Source organism: Grus americana, chromosome 6, assembly GCF_028858705.1.
Source record: "Grus americana isolate bGruAme1 chromosome 6, bGruAme1.mat, whole genome shotgun sequence".
Classification (NCBI taxonomy): Eukaryota; Metazoa; Chordata; class Aves; order Gruiformes; family Gruidae; genus Grus; species Grus americana.
In genome coordinates, this window is record NC_072857.1 from 24481356 (window position 1) to 24494653 (window position 13298).

General features: G+C 36.7%; 1 protein-coding gene across 12 annotated transcripts in view; it reads right to left on the minus strand.

The window, feature by feature from the left end:
* Nucleotides 1–1102: 1102 nt before the first annotated feature.
* Nucleotides 1103–13298, minus strand: part of ATF2 (activating transcription factor 2) — a 50993-nt gene continuing 38797 nt past the window's right edge. For all 12 annotated transcript variants that reach the window (XM_054829780.1, XM_054829778.1, XM_054829772.1 and 9 more), the window contains 2 exons: nucleotides 10436–10541; nucleotides 1103–3788 (listed from right to left, as the gene is read on the minus strand). In XM_054829780.1, coding sequence (XP_054685755.1) covers nucleotides 3562–3788; nucleotides 10436–10541 — 333 coding nt within the window. In that variant the 3' untranslated portion in view covers nucleotides 1103–3561. The remainder of the gene's footprint in view (nucleotides 3789–10435; nucleotides 10542–13298) is intronic.

Consider the following 13298-nt stretch of genomic DNA (forward strand, 5'->3'; position numbering starts at 1 on the left):
GACTGTATTAATCATGTCAAGAAGCATTGCTGAAGTTTCCTTCAGTGCAATTTAACATACCTTACTTTATTAGGATGCACTTAATTTCACTATGTTTTCTCCTCATTATCGTTTATGATGACCAATTAAAATGTTTGTGTCTGTCTCCAAGCAAATTACTTCTATAATTCCGGTAGCTGAAATCACCACTCATCCAACACTCCTGTCATCTCGTTCCATCAGCGTAACATCTTTCCTTGCCCAGCCTCTATTAGCATGTTAAAGAGGAAAAGCTCGCTTGGATTGGACAGTTGGGTATAAAACCGGGTCTCTTCCCAGCGCAGACAGTGAAAAGGGGGTTGGTTGGCTGGCTCCCCCCGTTGCCCAGTTATACAGCCTGCGCGGGTTTGTCCTGGGCGTGACAAGCCAGCTCGTACGGTCAGGGAAATAATGAAGCAACAGAGGCCTGGGGTGTTATTGTCACATTGGGCTCAAAGCTGTGTGCAGTCTAAACTTCACTTCCTTTGGTCAATGCATGCAATAAATGCAAACACACAGCAGCTCTACCTTCCCCCCCCCCAAAGCCTCTGTGTCAAGAGCTTTTCAAATGATGATGTAACAGGATGTGCCACGCCAGGTATCATATCTCCAACATTCATAAAGAAGCCCAAGCCCTTTTTAATATTCTAAAAATCAGACGTGTGGGCATGATCTTTTCTCAACCTTTCACAACAAAATTGTAGGCAGCTCATCTGACTATGGCCGTTATTTCCTGGCTCCATGTATATTAAGAGAAGATTAAGGTACTGGAAAGTCAGCTGGAAATTCCACTTACACACGCTTTGGAACTTGGGGCAAGCAGAAACAGCTGAGCAACACCTGGGCTCACCAAGCTGTTTATGGAGTCCTTTACCCCTGGAGTACCCTGAGCTCCCGGAACAAATGATACAAGGCTGATTCCTCAAGAAGCTGCTGGAACTCAACTGCAGAGCAATGGAATTTGGCTTATTTTCTCAGGAAACGTGTGTTCTTATTTACATAACATTACCCTGACATTATGGCAATGATTTCCAGAAAAATGCTGGTAATTGCAAGGAGGAAGAAATAAGTCTGAAGACAGTGCTGCCTTTTAGAACAAGTATAATTTCATTAAAATAGGAACATAACTTAAAGATAGATTTTATTCTCTTTGATGATTTACTCATGCAAACTGCACATAGAAGAAAACAGTACAGTTTGTGAAACATGTCAAATGTAAAGACCCCAAATGCTAAGTACAGAAGTAGTGTGACATAAGTCTCAAAACGGAATTCATGGTAGTACGACTAATAACTTTTCTCTATTTGCTGAACACAGATTTTAATGGTTCTTTTTTCCAGCCCCACTGTTAAATTCATTAACTGTTTACACATCTCCTATACACTTATGTAGACTTATTTTACAAGCGCGACAGTTTTGTTATAAAAAAACTCCACTTATATAAATATGATTTAAAAGCCCCGTGTGTTTAGGAGAGCAAATTATAGTATAATCAATGAGGCCTTATCTAGTCCACCAAAACTACAATGACAAGTGACTGTATAGCTTTCTTGCAGAATTCACATTTTGTGCCTTTGCAATTCATTTCCTTCTCCCAAGAGGTCCATTGTATTTCACCATCCTGGAAACGTTCAAGAACGGTTACAGCTTTTTACCTTAAAATTGGGAAAGTAAGACTTTTAAACACATGAGGTTATCAACTCAACTTTCTTAGACTTAAAATACAAAATATTTAGAATCCCTATTATTTTCATGCTTAAAGCCCTGCAATGATACATATATGACTTAGATACTTCTTTGTCCAGTTTTCATTATGTATGGTTGTATATATATTGTAGAAATTATGATTTTCCTGTGGATCGATTACATTTTTAGATTTTAAACTGAATCAAATAGAAACTTGATGGCACTGACACTTAAAAACACATAGTATAGTGTGGAGAAGGAAGAGCAAATGAACTACACAACCCATTATAAATGCATTAAATCTTTGTTATATACATAATGGAATCCTGCTTTACTGCCAGTTGCTACTATGCATCTGTTTTTGCTATTATGCAAAGTTCTCCGACCTGAAAGCACACATCTACTTTTTTTTAAACAACTTAATCTATTGTAAAATATTGTACTGTATTTTGAACATGAGTACAGAATCAAAATAGATAATGGCACATTTAAAAAACTCAATATCCTACAGATGATTGGATAATGAGAAAAAGTGTACCTACAATCATCTCATCAGAAACAAACTACATCATGGAATGTTAGTTATCCAAGTTCGCACAGTAAATAACATTTTAAAACTGCAATCACCTATCAGCCAGCATCACATTGAAGGCATCTTTAAACATTCAAGCAAAAGACTGCTGGCATTAACTACGGAACCATTCTCACGCACACACCACACACACCACATTATAAGTACATTGTTTCCAAGATACGGTAGATACTGATTTTTTTTTTCTCCCCACAAGAAAGGTATCAAAATTTTTGCTACTAAAAGATGACAGTGCTTACACAAGAATTAAGTACAAGTTAGCTTGCAAATACAAGACAATGACAAAAAAAAAGTCTTGAGTTGTCTGAAGAAGGATTTTAGGCTTTTCTGGCATCCAAAACCATGAGTAAACTCCTTAGTCTGTGACTCAAAAATCCACAAAATATCAACCTACTTTGGAATACTAAGTATTCCATATGTGATAACCCTGTATTTTACAATATGCTTACTGGTTTCAGCCTAGCAACAAAGGGTAGTTATAGATATCTGTTCTGACTGGAGAAATAAAGCTCTCCTCCCCCCAAGAATGAAAGTGTTGGAGGGGAAAAAAACCAAACCACCTAGCATCAATTTAAAATAAAAAAAATAAAAATCCAATCTGTTCAGTAATGATCCTCATCTAAGATAGGTATGTGCATAAGAGTACTGTATCTCATATACTGTACTGGCCCTATTAAACAAATTAAAAATCCCAACGGTTAAAAAGCCAACCAAAATGCCATATATAAAACAACCCAAACGTTTTTCTCCCAATGTTCTTCCTCTCATAATGTGCAAAACAACAAAAAGGCAAAAAGACTAAAAGCAAATTTACTGTTACTGTCTTTCTCTTGCCTAGTGCTTTATGACCTTGCTAACGTTACAAAGTCAATAGGGACTATGCAGAACTTTGGTATAAAAATGTCACATAATATTACTATCACAGTCTTGGGATTGACCTTTAGTAATTCACCCCAATGTTTGTGGAAATAATACCAAATTAAAAATGAAATAAACTACATTGTACTGTACACACACTTTACACATTAAGCACAAAAAACAACTAGTAAAACTAATACTTAAAAAAAAAGTCTTTTGCAAAGAGACTAGAACTGGTGTTCTGTCTCATCTTCGCCTGCCAATCGTTAAAGCCAAATTTAAGTTGGATTTTTAAAAATGAATAATTTTAAGCTACAATTTCTCCTAGGTGGAGACTGGTCTTTTGTCGATTTCCCTTTAAAGTCACGTATGTGTATCTAAGAAACTGATGCAATGCAAGTTTTTAATCAACTTCCTGAAGGCTGCGACTGGGAGGAAGGCGCCATGACGATCTGGGAAAGCACGGGCTCTGTGCTCTGGTCCGCCATCTGGGTGAGGACGGAGGTGGCCACCGCTTCTGCCTTGGAAGTTGAGCTGACGCCATTGGAAGTGCTGACAGAACTGTGCTGAATAGCTTCCGTGTGGGGACTGCTTGGCACTGATATGTCTTCCGAACTGTCATCTTTATCTGCAGCTGAAGAAGAAAAATGCATTTAATTTTTGCCCTGGAATGCACACTGCCACGTCCCAGGTAACAGCAATCCACCCCTAAATTATTAAAATTCATGGTGTAATGCAGCACAAATTGCAAAACAATCTTATTTTCATTTTTTAAAGAAAATACTACTTTGTAAGAAAAAAAAAATGGACTGCAGTATGGAACATTCAGGAAACAAGAACATTTTCACATCTTCAAAGTCTTGATTAAAATTGTCCAATTTCTTGCCTGGTAAATCAGCTGGTGAGTACCACACCTAATTCTAACGATGAATGCTCCTGTCAATAAGCAATATTTATACATTAAAAATGCTACCAGATCTCCTAGTGCTATAGGAATTGGCTTTAGATTTTTAATGTATGCTATTTACTGAGTTTGCTTAGTAATCAAACGAGAATAATTCTATGTTCAGTGAGTAACACTTGTGATCATGAATACAATACCTGAAAAAGTATTATTTACACCACTATATTCATTGGACAATACTTGCACAAGTTTTCAACCCACCTTCTTTTAACAGAGTCAAGTTCAGTAACTTCTTTAGCATACAAATGCCTCTCAATAAATTTTAAATTGTTAAAACTAATTTAAAAAATATCTTCAAGAATACTTCAGGTGCTCTCCACAAACCTGAAGTGAATTAGCCACACAGTTGCATGATTTTTTCTCACGACAGAGGGTAAACAGATTAAAAAATAATTCTCATTGTGCAAAACTAGAATTTACAAAACTAGAATGAGCAGGATATAAAATATCTTTCTTGCACTGACATCCTAGTCATGCTAGAATCATCCTTTTCTTCCAGAGTTGCAAAGTTAGCCAAGGCATTATGCAAATACTGTCAAGCAAAAAGCTGAGTTAAAGACAAAAAAAAAAGCCTACTGTTTTTCACTCACAACTAAGAGTATGAACACCAAATTTAATTAAAATTTTTTTGCCCCACTTTGTGCTACTTATTGTTTTCAAGTATTTTTCACAAGTTTCATACACTGACTTAAACCCACTATACAGATGGAAAACTGGAATTCCCTTTTAAAATGCAACTGACTATTGTATAACATAACAACACAGAAAGATACACACAAACATAGCCAGAAGCAGCATGAACTGTTGCTTGTGACAGAGCAGTGGAACAACGCTTGATTTTCTCTAGAGCGGTCTTCGCAATCCCTTTCAGATTGGCTCGAGACTGGCCGACAAAGTCAAGTTACCAGGGGAAGAGAAGGAACGGGCAAGGATGACGCTATCGCTAAAAGAGGAACACCACCGGGGTGTCATAACCTCCTTTCCATCCAGGCTAATAGCAGCAACTAAAAGGAACACTAAGCATGACAAACAATAATGAAATCAAGTTTATGATGTACTGAGGTTTATACGACGTGCTAGCTACGGGTAAGAAAACGCACTAAATTAGCAAGTCAAGTCCCCACAATAAAGATCTTTGAAACAAGCCCACGCATGCTAAAAGCACGCTGCTCTTCAAAGCCTGGAAACATCAGTTCTACTATTGACCACTTCCGGAAAAGAACGGTAAGGTGAAAAAGGATGGTAAGCCAGCAAAACTGCTATATTTCTTCCTAAGAAATACTGCCTACATGAACAAGGCAAGAATTTCTTTTATACCTCTACTAAAAAAGCATGGGCATAATCCTTTGAAAGTAACAGAACGTTCTTATCCACGAGGCCGACTATTTTACAGATACTGCATTTTTTCAAAACCAGATCTTTCAAGCATTGAAGGCAACAGAGACAGATGATACTGGGCTAGGTCTGCTGACAATTACCACATACCTTAAGGTCACACAGTAACTGTATACAGCAAGAGGAAGAAGAGTAGAATACTTCTGAAAGACATTTGTGATCCTTAGTGGGATTGGCCCATTCAAGAACAGAAAGAACATGAACGAGCACCAATTTGGTTAACACTATTCAACAGGATTTCGTCTTTGCTACACTTCTATCAAGACCCACAAGATCTCATGTACAAAAAAAAAGGAACACATGCAAACTTTGTTAGAAACTCTAGTGCCACTTCCCAGAAAATAATGAATTACTAATTAGGAGCGTAGCATATTCTTCCCCTCAGATGGAATGAAATGGCAGCAAGCAGGATGACGTGTGTCGAATACAGTCTCCCTGCTTTAACACCTGGCTCCTCCTCTTCAGAGCTACTGTTACTCTCCTATGAATCTCAGTCTTCCTATTATGCTTCTTTTGCTGATCCCCGATTCCCTTGTTGGCCAAATCCTCCTTATCATCATGAAAAAAAGGTTAGTTTTAAATGCTACAAGCCAGAGAGGGAGTAGATCATTATCTTTCAGCCAGAGAAGGAAGGTCTTCCACTGTTCTGTGTCTCTTAACACACACGTTGTTAACTCAAAAGAAATGTCTGTAATAATATCACAGTGGTAAAAATGTGAGAAAGGCTTGATTTTCTGATTTTGATGGGTTCAGAAAGACCATACATGCAATGGAAGAGACAGGTATGCGAATACATATGATCACCAACGTACAATACAAGCTTTCCTATCATTGAGCAGATGAACAAACATACTGGGCTGAAGAGACAAAAGCACATGATTCAGGTATTTTCAAATGCCAGGGACTAGAGGGGGGGAGCTTACAGCAGACCAGTGATAATATAAAGATACAGACCTAACACTAGTTTATGGTAATAAATTTGACTACAGGTATAAATCCTTGCAATAACTACAAAGTGATATTTAGAAATTAGATGCCACCCTAAAGAATAGTTATTTAGATTTCCTTTAAAATTCTTCCTTATGTAGCCCTAGGAATAGCGACCAAAAACTGAATACAGAACTCCGTTTGAAGAATTAAAACCAAACAAGAAAATCTGCTCAATGAATACAGAAGATACTTAAAAGTCATCTCACTATAAAGATGACTTGTTTTCTTAAGCCTGGAGACTGGGAATAAAGAAGAAAGGCTTTTAGAAGAACATATGAAAATTCTGACTTTTTTTTTTCATAGCTGACCAGAGAATTGCCAGGCACAGGACCGTAGTTTCAAGAGTGCCACTGACACATACCAAAATCATAATGTAGCTAACAATGCAGAAAAAAGCCTAGACATATTAGCTTTTAATGGCTCCCCCAGCTTTGCCTCAAACCAAGGAAAATGCATGGCACAAAAGAGAAATGAATCTACAGAAGTAACGTGTGTTGTACACATTAGAAGGCTGAGAATTTACAGACCTGTATCACATGAACTTTCCTGAAGGCTACACAGTTCCCAGGCAGGCTGCGTCATGAGAAGGAGCGAGCCAGTCTGGTAACAGAACACAACGTGGGCTAGACTGAGCTACAGAAAAGATTTTAAAAATACCAGACAAAGCACAGAGGAGACTTTTGAGGATGTACTAAGGAGGGCCCTTTTAGAGTAGTCAAACACTGCTATTATTTCTTCTTAGCACTGCTTACCAAGAGCTTTCAGTAAGGTGAGCAAAGAGGGACTTCAGTCTTCAGAAGAAAACCCCACCAAAACCAAAAGGGGAGTGAGTATGCAAGCACTGCCACGTGACCCAGAACTCCCGTTGGTCCCTGATAAGCACGAGGAAGGAAGCCTCATGGCAGTTCTCATCGGGCCACGCACAGGCTAGAGAGGGACTCAAGCCCAGACATGCTCATTCCCAGCACGCTGGCCTTTGCGACCATCCCCTGCAGTCACTGAAGGACTGTCACCGGCCCAGCACGGGCTGTAGGAACACAGTGGTTTGAGTGGTTCAAATTATTCGAGGTGTGGAAGTGATTAGTCACCTCCTACCATTTCTGTAAAACTAACTAGAGAAAGAACACAAAAAACTCATTTAATACCACTTACATTGCAACCTCTATTTATCTTCCTTTATATTCACAAATGTACAAATCTTTTTGAATATTACGATGCCCTTTTGAAAAATACCTAAAACACTCCTTTTTTTTTATCCTAGCTCTAATAATCTTCTTACAAGTTTTCACCTTTTTCCTGCTCCAAGTCCAGAAAAAGCCTGAGAAAATAAAGGAGTATTGCAGAAGACTTACAGAAACAATCTGGTATAGAAGAGCTAAAACAAAAAATAAATTAACAGCATTTAGATTTCTCCTACACACAGCCCTTATTTTTCCCCTCCCTAATGTTTAAAGATGCATTCAGAACCAATAGCATCCTTCTTTAGGAAATAAAGTTTAAACTGGCTGAAAACTCAAAACATTGCAAGAAGAATTCATCGATACTGCTTCAAAGTGCAATAACCATTTTTCAGGTTTTTCTGTCCTGATGACACCCTATTTTGAAGCAGGCACAAGACTTTTTAAATAAGGAAAATATGATCCCGAGAACAATTTAGAAGAAGAAAGGGGTATCCACACCGTCATGCTTTTCACTTGGCCTGCGATAAAAGTGTGCCTGAGAAATCTGAAAGATCTTTAAAGATATGTAAAAGTAAGTGCCAAAAATACACTGAAAAGCAGTAGATTATTCGTGCCTATTTAAGTGCATCATACATGAAACACCATTAAATTGTGTACTTAGCCGTTAAAACACGGTGTGCGTGGTATAAACCAGCACTGTCTCAGCAGTGCACAATACTCAGCACCACAGGAGCTCTGTAAAATCTCCTGTCTTCAGTTTCTTCCACAGACTGTTAAACTACACAATATGTTTTTGAAGTAATTCAACTTAGCTATTGTGATTAACATAATATGTTTATTTAAAAATACTTTCTACGAACACCATTTCCGTGAACGTATTAACTGAAACCATTTTTTCCTCTCACAAATTGTACGGTGGGTACGTCACTTAGCCAACACGCTTTCCTAACAACATTCACACAGAGATAATGTGACAAAATCCTTTCAGAGGGATGGCATTACAACTAGCATTCATGTTGAACTGATTTTCAAGAGACTTTTCAAGAAACTAGGTGAGCTGTGCTTCCAATCTCCTTGCTTACTATTATCTCATCTTTTTTCTAAAATGTAGGCTTTTCCACTGATTAGAATGTTAGTTCTTATTCATTTTGCATTTTTTAGTAAATTAGGAACATTATAGTCCTTTTCTGAGGGCAGAAAAGAAGCATTACTAAACAGGCCGTTTGTTAATTCTACAACAAAGAAATCCTTAGCATGTAATTATTTTGTCAGTTTAAGACTCGTGTTTAAATATTTTTCATGCCAATTCAGGGACACGCATCCTCAAAACATCAAAATTCAAGAAACCTACAGGTTTTTGGGTTTGGTTTGTTGGGGTTTTTTTTGAAAAACCTTGCATGCATAATGTTATCCCCCTAGTAGCTTCTGTATGAAATTATGTTGTTCTGTCAGATGGGAGCCATAATGGCCTCATCCCTGCAGCAATCATTGTTAATATAAATCCCAAACATATTTCTATACCGTTCCAATTTACTCCAAGATGCTATTTTCTGTCTTGTCAAAATGACTGGAGATCAAAGGACCAAGATTTATAAGCTCAAAACTGACAAAATCAGTATTCTAAATATATATGGCAATAGAGAGTTGCTAAATCTCCTGAATCTTTTAAATTAAAAAATATTGCCCATTCTGATGAAATTGCTTACAATGACTACAAGTAAAGATGGTGGCCATTAAGTTTTATCGCAAGCACCTGAGGATCTGTTTGCATGCAATACAAAATGTTCCTTTATTCTCCTGAATTACTGACACTGGCAAATTAAAATGAAGTGGCTACATATGGCAGAAACAATCTTCACATTTACAAATATCCTGAAATATCACTAAATCATAAAAACGAAAGCTGTGGGTTATATATTATGAATGTTGCCTAATGCATTCCCAGCTCAGTTATTTGTAACAAATTTGTGTACAATGGACAAAATTGGCCATTTATTCTACAGCAGCAGCAGCTGGTTCTGGCACTGTGTATCATATCCAAAAATGAAGTTACAAGTCAGGAAAGCATAATTAACCTTTAAAATGCTGGAAGAATGAAAATCAAATGCACACCTTTAAGTAAAAATATGCATTAGAAAATAAATGCTACTGAAACTCTAGGTATTCCCTTCAGTATTAGAACTGCTTTTTAAAATACACTGTTTATAGAAAAGTAGTCACTTAATGTGGAAATCAAAACAATCTAGAAGACATTGTACAGTAGGAGTCATGAACCTGCATCTGATTATTTTAACGGCTTGACTGATCCTGCATGTTATGGTAAATGACGACAGCTGTTATATTACCTCTACTGAAATCTCATTACAATGAAGAAAAAACCCACAAGGACCTTTCACTGTACTAGGCTAAGATAAAGTATAAAAAATGGTTTATTGTGTGTTCTTAATACTTTAATTATATTTTCCAAAGCAGGTGTAGTAACTGATAGTCCTTAAATGCTAATTATCATATGCATTTATTAAACCAACATAAAACCTTCAATGTTATGCAACACTTCAACTGAAAGGACTTAAAAATATATTTCTAAGTATCACGTATTCATTCCTGTCTTCCAATAACCTTCGAGAATTTTTAAAAAAATCTTTAATGTAATATTAGAACCGCACTTCTCAATTTTAATGTTCATTCAGTTCACTTTGGCAGTATTTCACTGATGCAGCCTAAGGCTATAGGTAATGGAACATTACTCACTATGATAGCCAGATTTCTTCTGCATGGCGGTTACAGGGCAATCTTTATGAGCCAGAAGAAGCTGTTTCAGCTGTGCCACTTCATTTCTCAGCAGGGTGACTTCATTCTAAAGGAGAAGAAAGTTATGTACTTTACCAGGCTCAAACTACATACATTTTGAAGGTAGGTATTAAGTTTTATAGGATTTGCAGTTGTTCCTTTAGGGGTAGATAAAATACAAGAAGTTTCCATTTGGTATATATTGCAAAAATGTATACATTTCTTTTATCTTAGAATACTTAAATATTAGCTGAAACTTGGCTAAATTTATTTTATGATTTTCTTAAACTAGGAAATGCTTTTTTGGAAAATGCAATATATGTTTTTCAGTATGCAGATGCAGAGTCTACATATAGTCTCATTCACATGATCCAGCTACTGTAAGACTCTTCTGCAAGGTTTTGCAGTGAATTCTAATCAGAGTAAACCTACATTTAACTACCCACATGTTAACAGATGCCACAGCCAACAGTAAAAAAAGAAAAGTTAAAAAGGTAAATCAGCCAATGCAGAATGCTTTTTGGTGACTATATTTGTACTTGGACTTTGAAAAAGAAAATCTCATGTAATAGAAAATAATTCAGTAAATGTCTGTTGATTTCCATAGCAATTTTGTCTTTGGCAATCATACCTAAACGTGTTGTATGAAGGAATAATTGATAATAATGACAAAATGCTGAAATGGCAGCTGATGTCACTAAAGCGGAGTGTAATCTAGGAGACTGCACTTGCAGAATCTAGTGATTGGGTTCACTTCCAGGCTGTGCCTTTCCACTATTGGGTGACCTTGAGCAAGGTCATTTTACTACTTTGTGCTTCGGCTTCCCCATTTGTAAAATGGAGGACAGTGATACTTACCTTCCCTGTAAAGCAGCTTGAGATCTACAGATGAGAAGCGCTACAGAAGTGCATTACATGTGACAATCCAAATTAAGGACAGAATGGCATTTTGATAGATCCGTTTTCACTTAAAATAGTAGAAAAATGTTTATGTAACTACAGAATCAAGTTATCTTTGATGCCCTTGTCTTGCCATGATACCTGCTTTTCAAGGGTAATTTCTTTTAAATGTACATCCTTTCTGTTGATACTTGAAGTTACTTAAAGAACCCTGGCACTTCAGGACACAATTGTTTGGTAAATGCCTATGTTTATGCATTTGAGAGCAAGTTAAAAAAAAAACCAAAACACAAACACAGGAAAACTGTATTGCAAATAGTTATGTGGGGAAAAAACATGAGAAAGTCAATCTAGTTACTTGCAAGCTAGAAATAAGTCAATGCACTCAGAGAAGAGATGAAATATAACTTAAAGGATTCCAAAATAAGGAAAACAATTTTTAACAATAGAATTTATTATGTTTAATTACACTAAGTAACATAGTTTATAAATACTGTAACTAAAATATCAGATTTTTAGAATAAAAGCTCCTCTGTGTCCTCTCTTTCTAATTAAGAGAGAAAAAATTTCAAGCCTTTATACTTCCACAAAATCCTCTTAAACTATTAAGGACTACTTTTCTATTCAGTCATTTTATTGTGCCAGATATCCCTTTTAGAAACTTCGTATTTAAAACAAAAAAACCAGCTGAAACAAAGCCAAAAATCTGACTTGATAGATGTTTCTAATGAAAGAAAAATTGCAAACAAAGAAACAAAAAAGTTGCAATGAAGAAAACCCAACCGAAAACCCCACAAAATCTCTACCAGCTGGCACTACATGTCCTGAAATCTTGGGCTGTTAAGAAATCACACTACTTCTGCCTCGAGCTCCCAGTTTCCTTCGTTCACCATATTATTTACTGAGGAGTCACAAATCTGGATGCCAAGCAGGCAGCTGCACAGAACTGACATAGTTGAGCCGGGGGAAGAAACTGCTGATGTAGTTTTGAGACACTTCTTGATAATCAATAGAAGCAGAAATGTCCAAGAACCTGAAACACACTTCTGTTAGGTTAAAGGAACGTTGGCAAAATAAGTGATCTAATTGGGAAAAGGTTTTCAGAAATTTTCTACCTTCATCTTCCACATTTTAAGGAAGAATTGTATACACAAACAGCACATGTAAGTATGAAGTCACTGCTTATCAGTGTAAGTAAAACTAATGTTTATGAAAATTTTTTGAAAAGGCAGTTTGTAGGCTGTCAGTTGTATTATAAATACTAAGAATTTTGCTAACAGGAATAGAAAAAGCAAATATCTTACATTAAAGCAGATTTGAAAAAAAATGGAACAGCATTCCTACACTAAAAAGGTGAGGTATTCTCATTGAACACATAGCCAGCGCTGTTAATAAGATGAACGTTGCTTGCCGACAATGCTATATGCAATGCACAAATCATTCCTGGAAGTAGAACAGAGTACATCTGCTAGACATGTGGAACGTCACAGAAAGGCAATCCACGGTTGCCATTTACATATTACCAGTAGAACCACTTCTGACTGGTAATAAAGGGGGACAGTTAGAACCAGCCCCTATACATGGTGTAGTTTTCTTATCATGTATGTAGCAATAGCAAGTCTTTCCATCACATTCAAAATATGTTAACATGGGGTGGTCTTTATGGAAAACAGGCTAACAAGAAGAAACGCATGGAATAAAAGCTTCAGCTGGTGGCATAAAGAAAGATTATTTCAAGTTTTTGCACTGGAAAGGTCCTGTTCATTAATGAGGTATCAAATCAAGTGTAGGCATCAACATTTCTTTAAATAAGCATGAAATATACCTCACATGCTGTCTAGAAGAATTTTTATGTTCCCGCATTTCAAAACGTGCTAACATTAGAAAGCAGGTTTCTGGAGGAAAGCATATCTATTTTTACCCG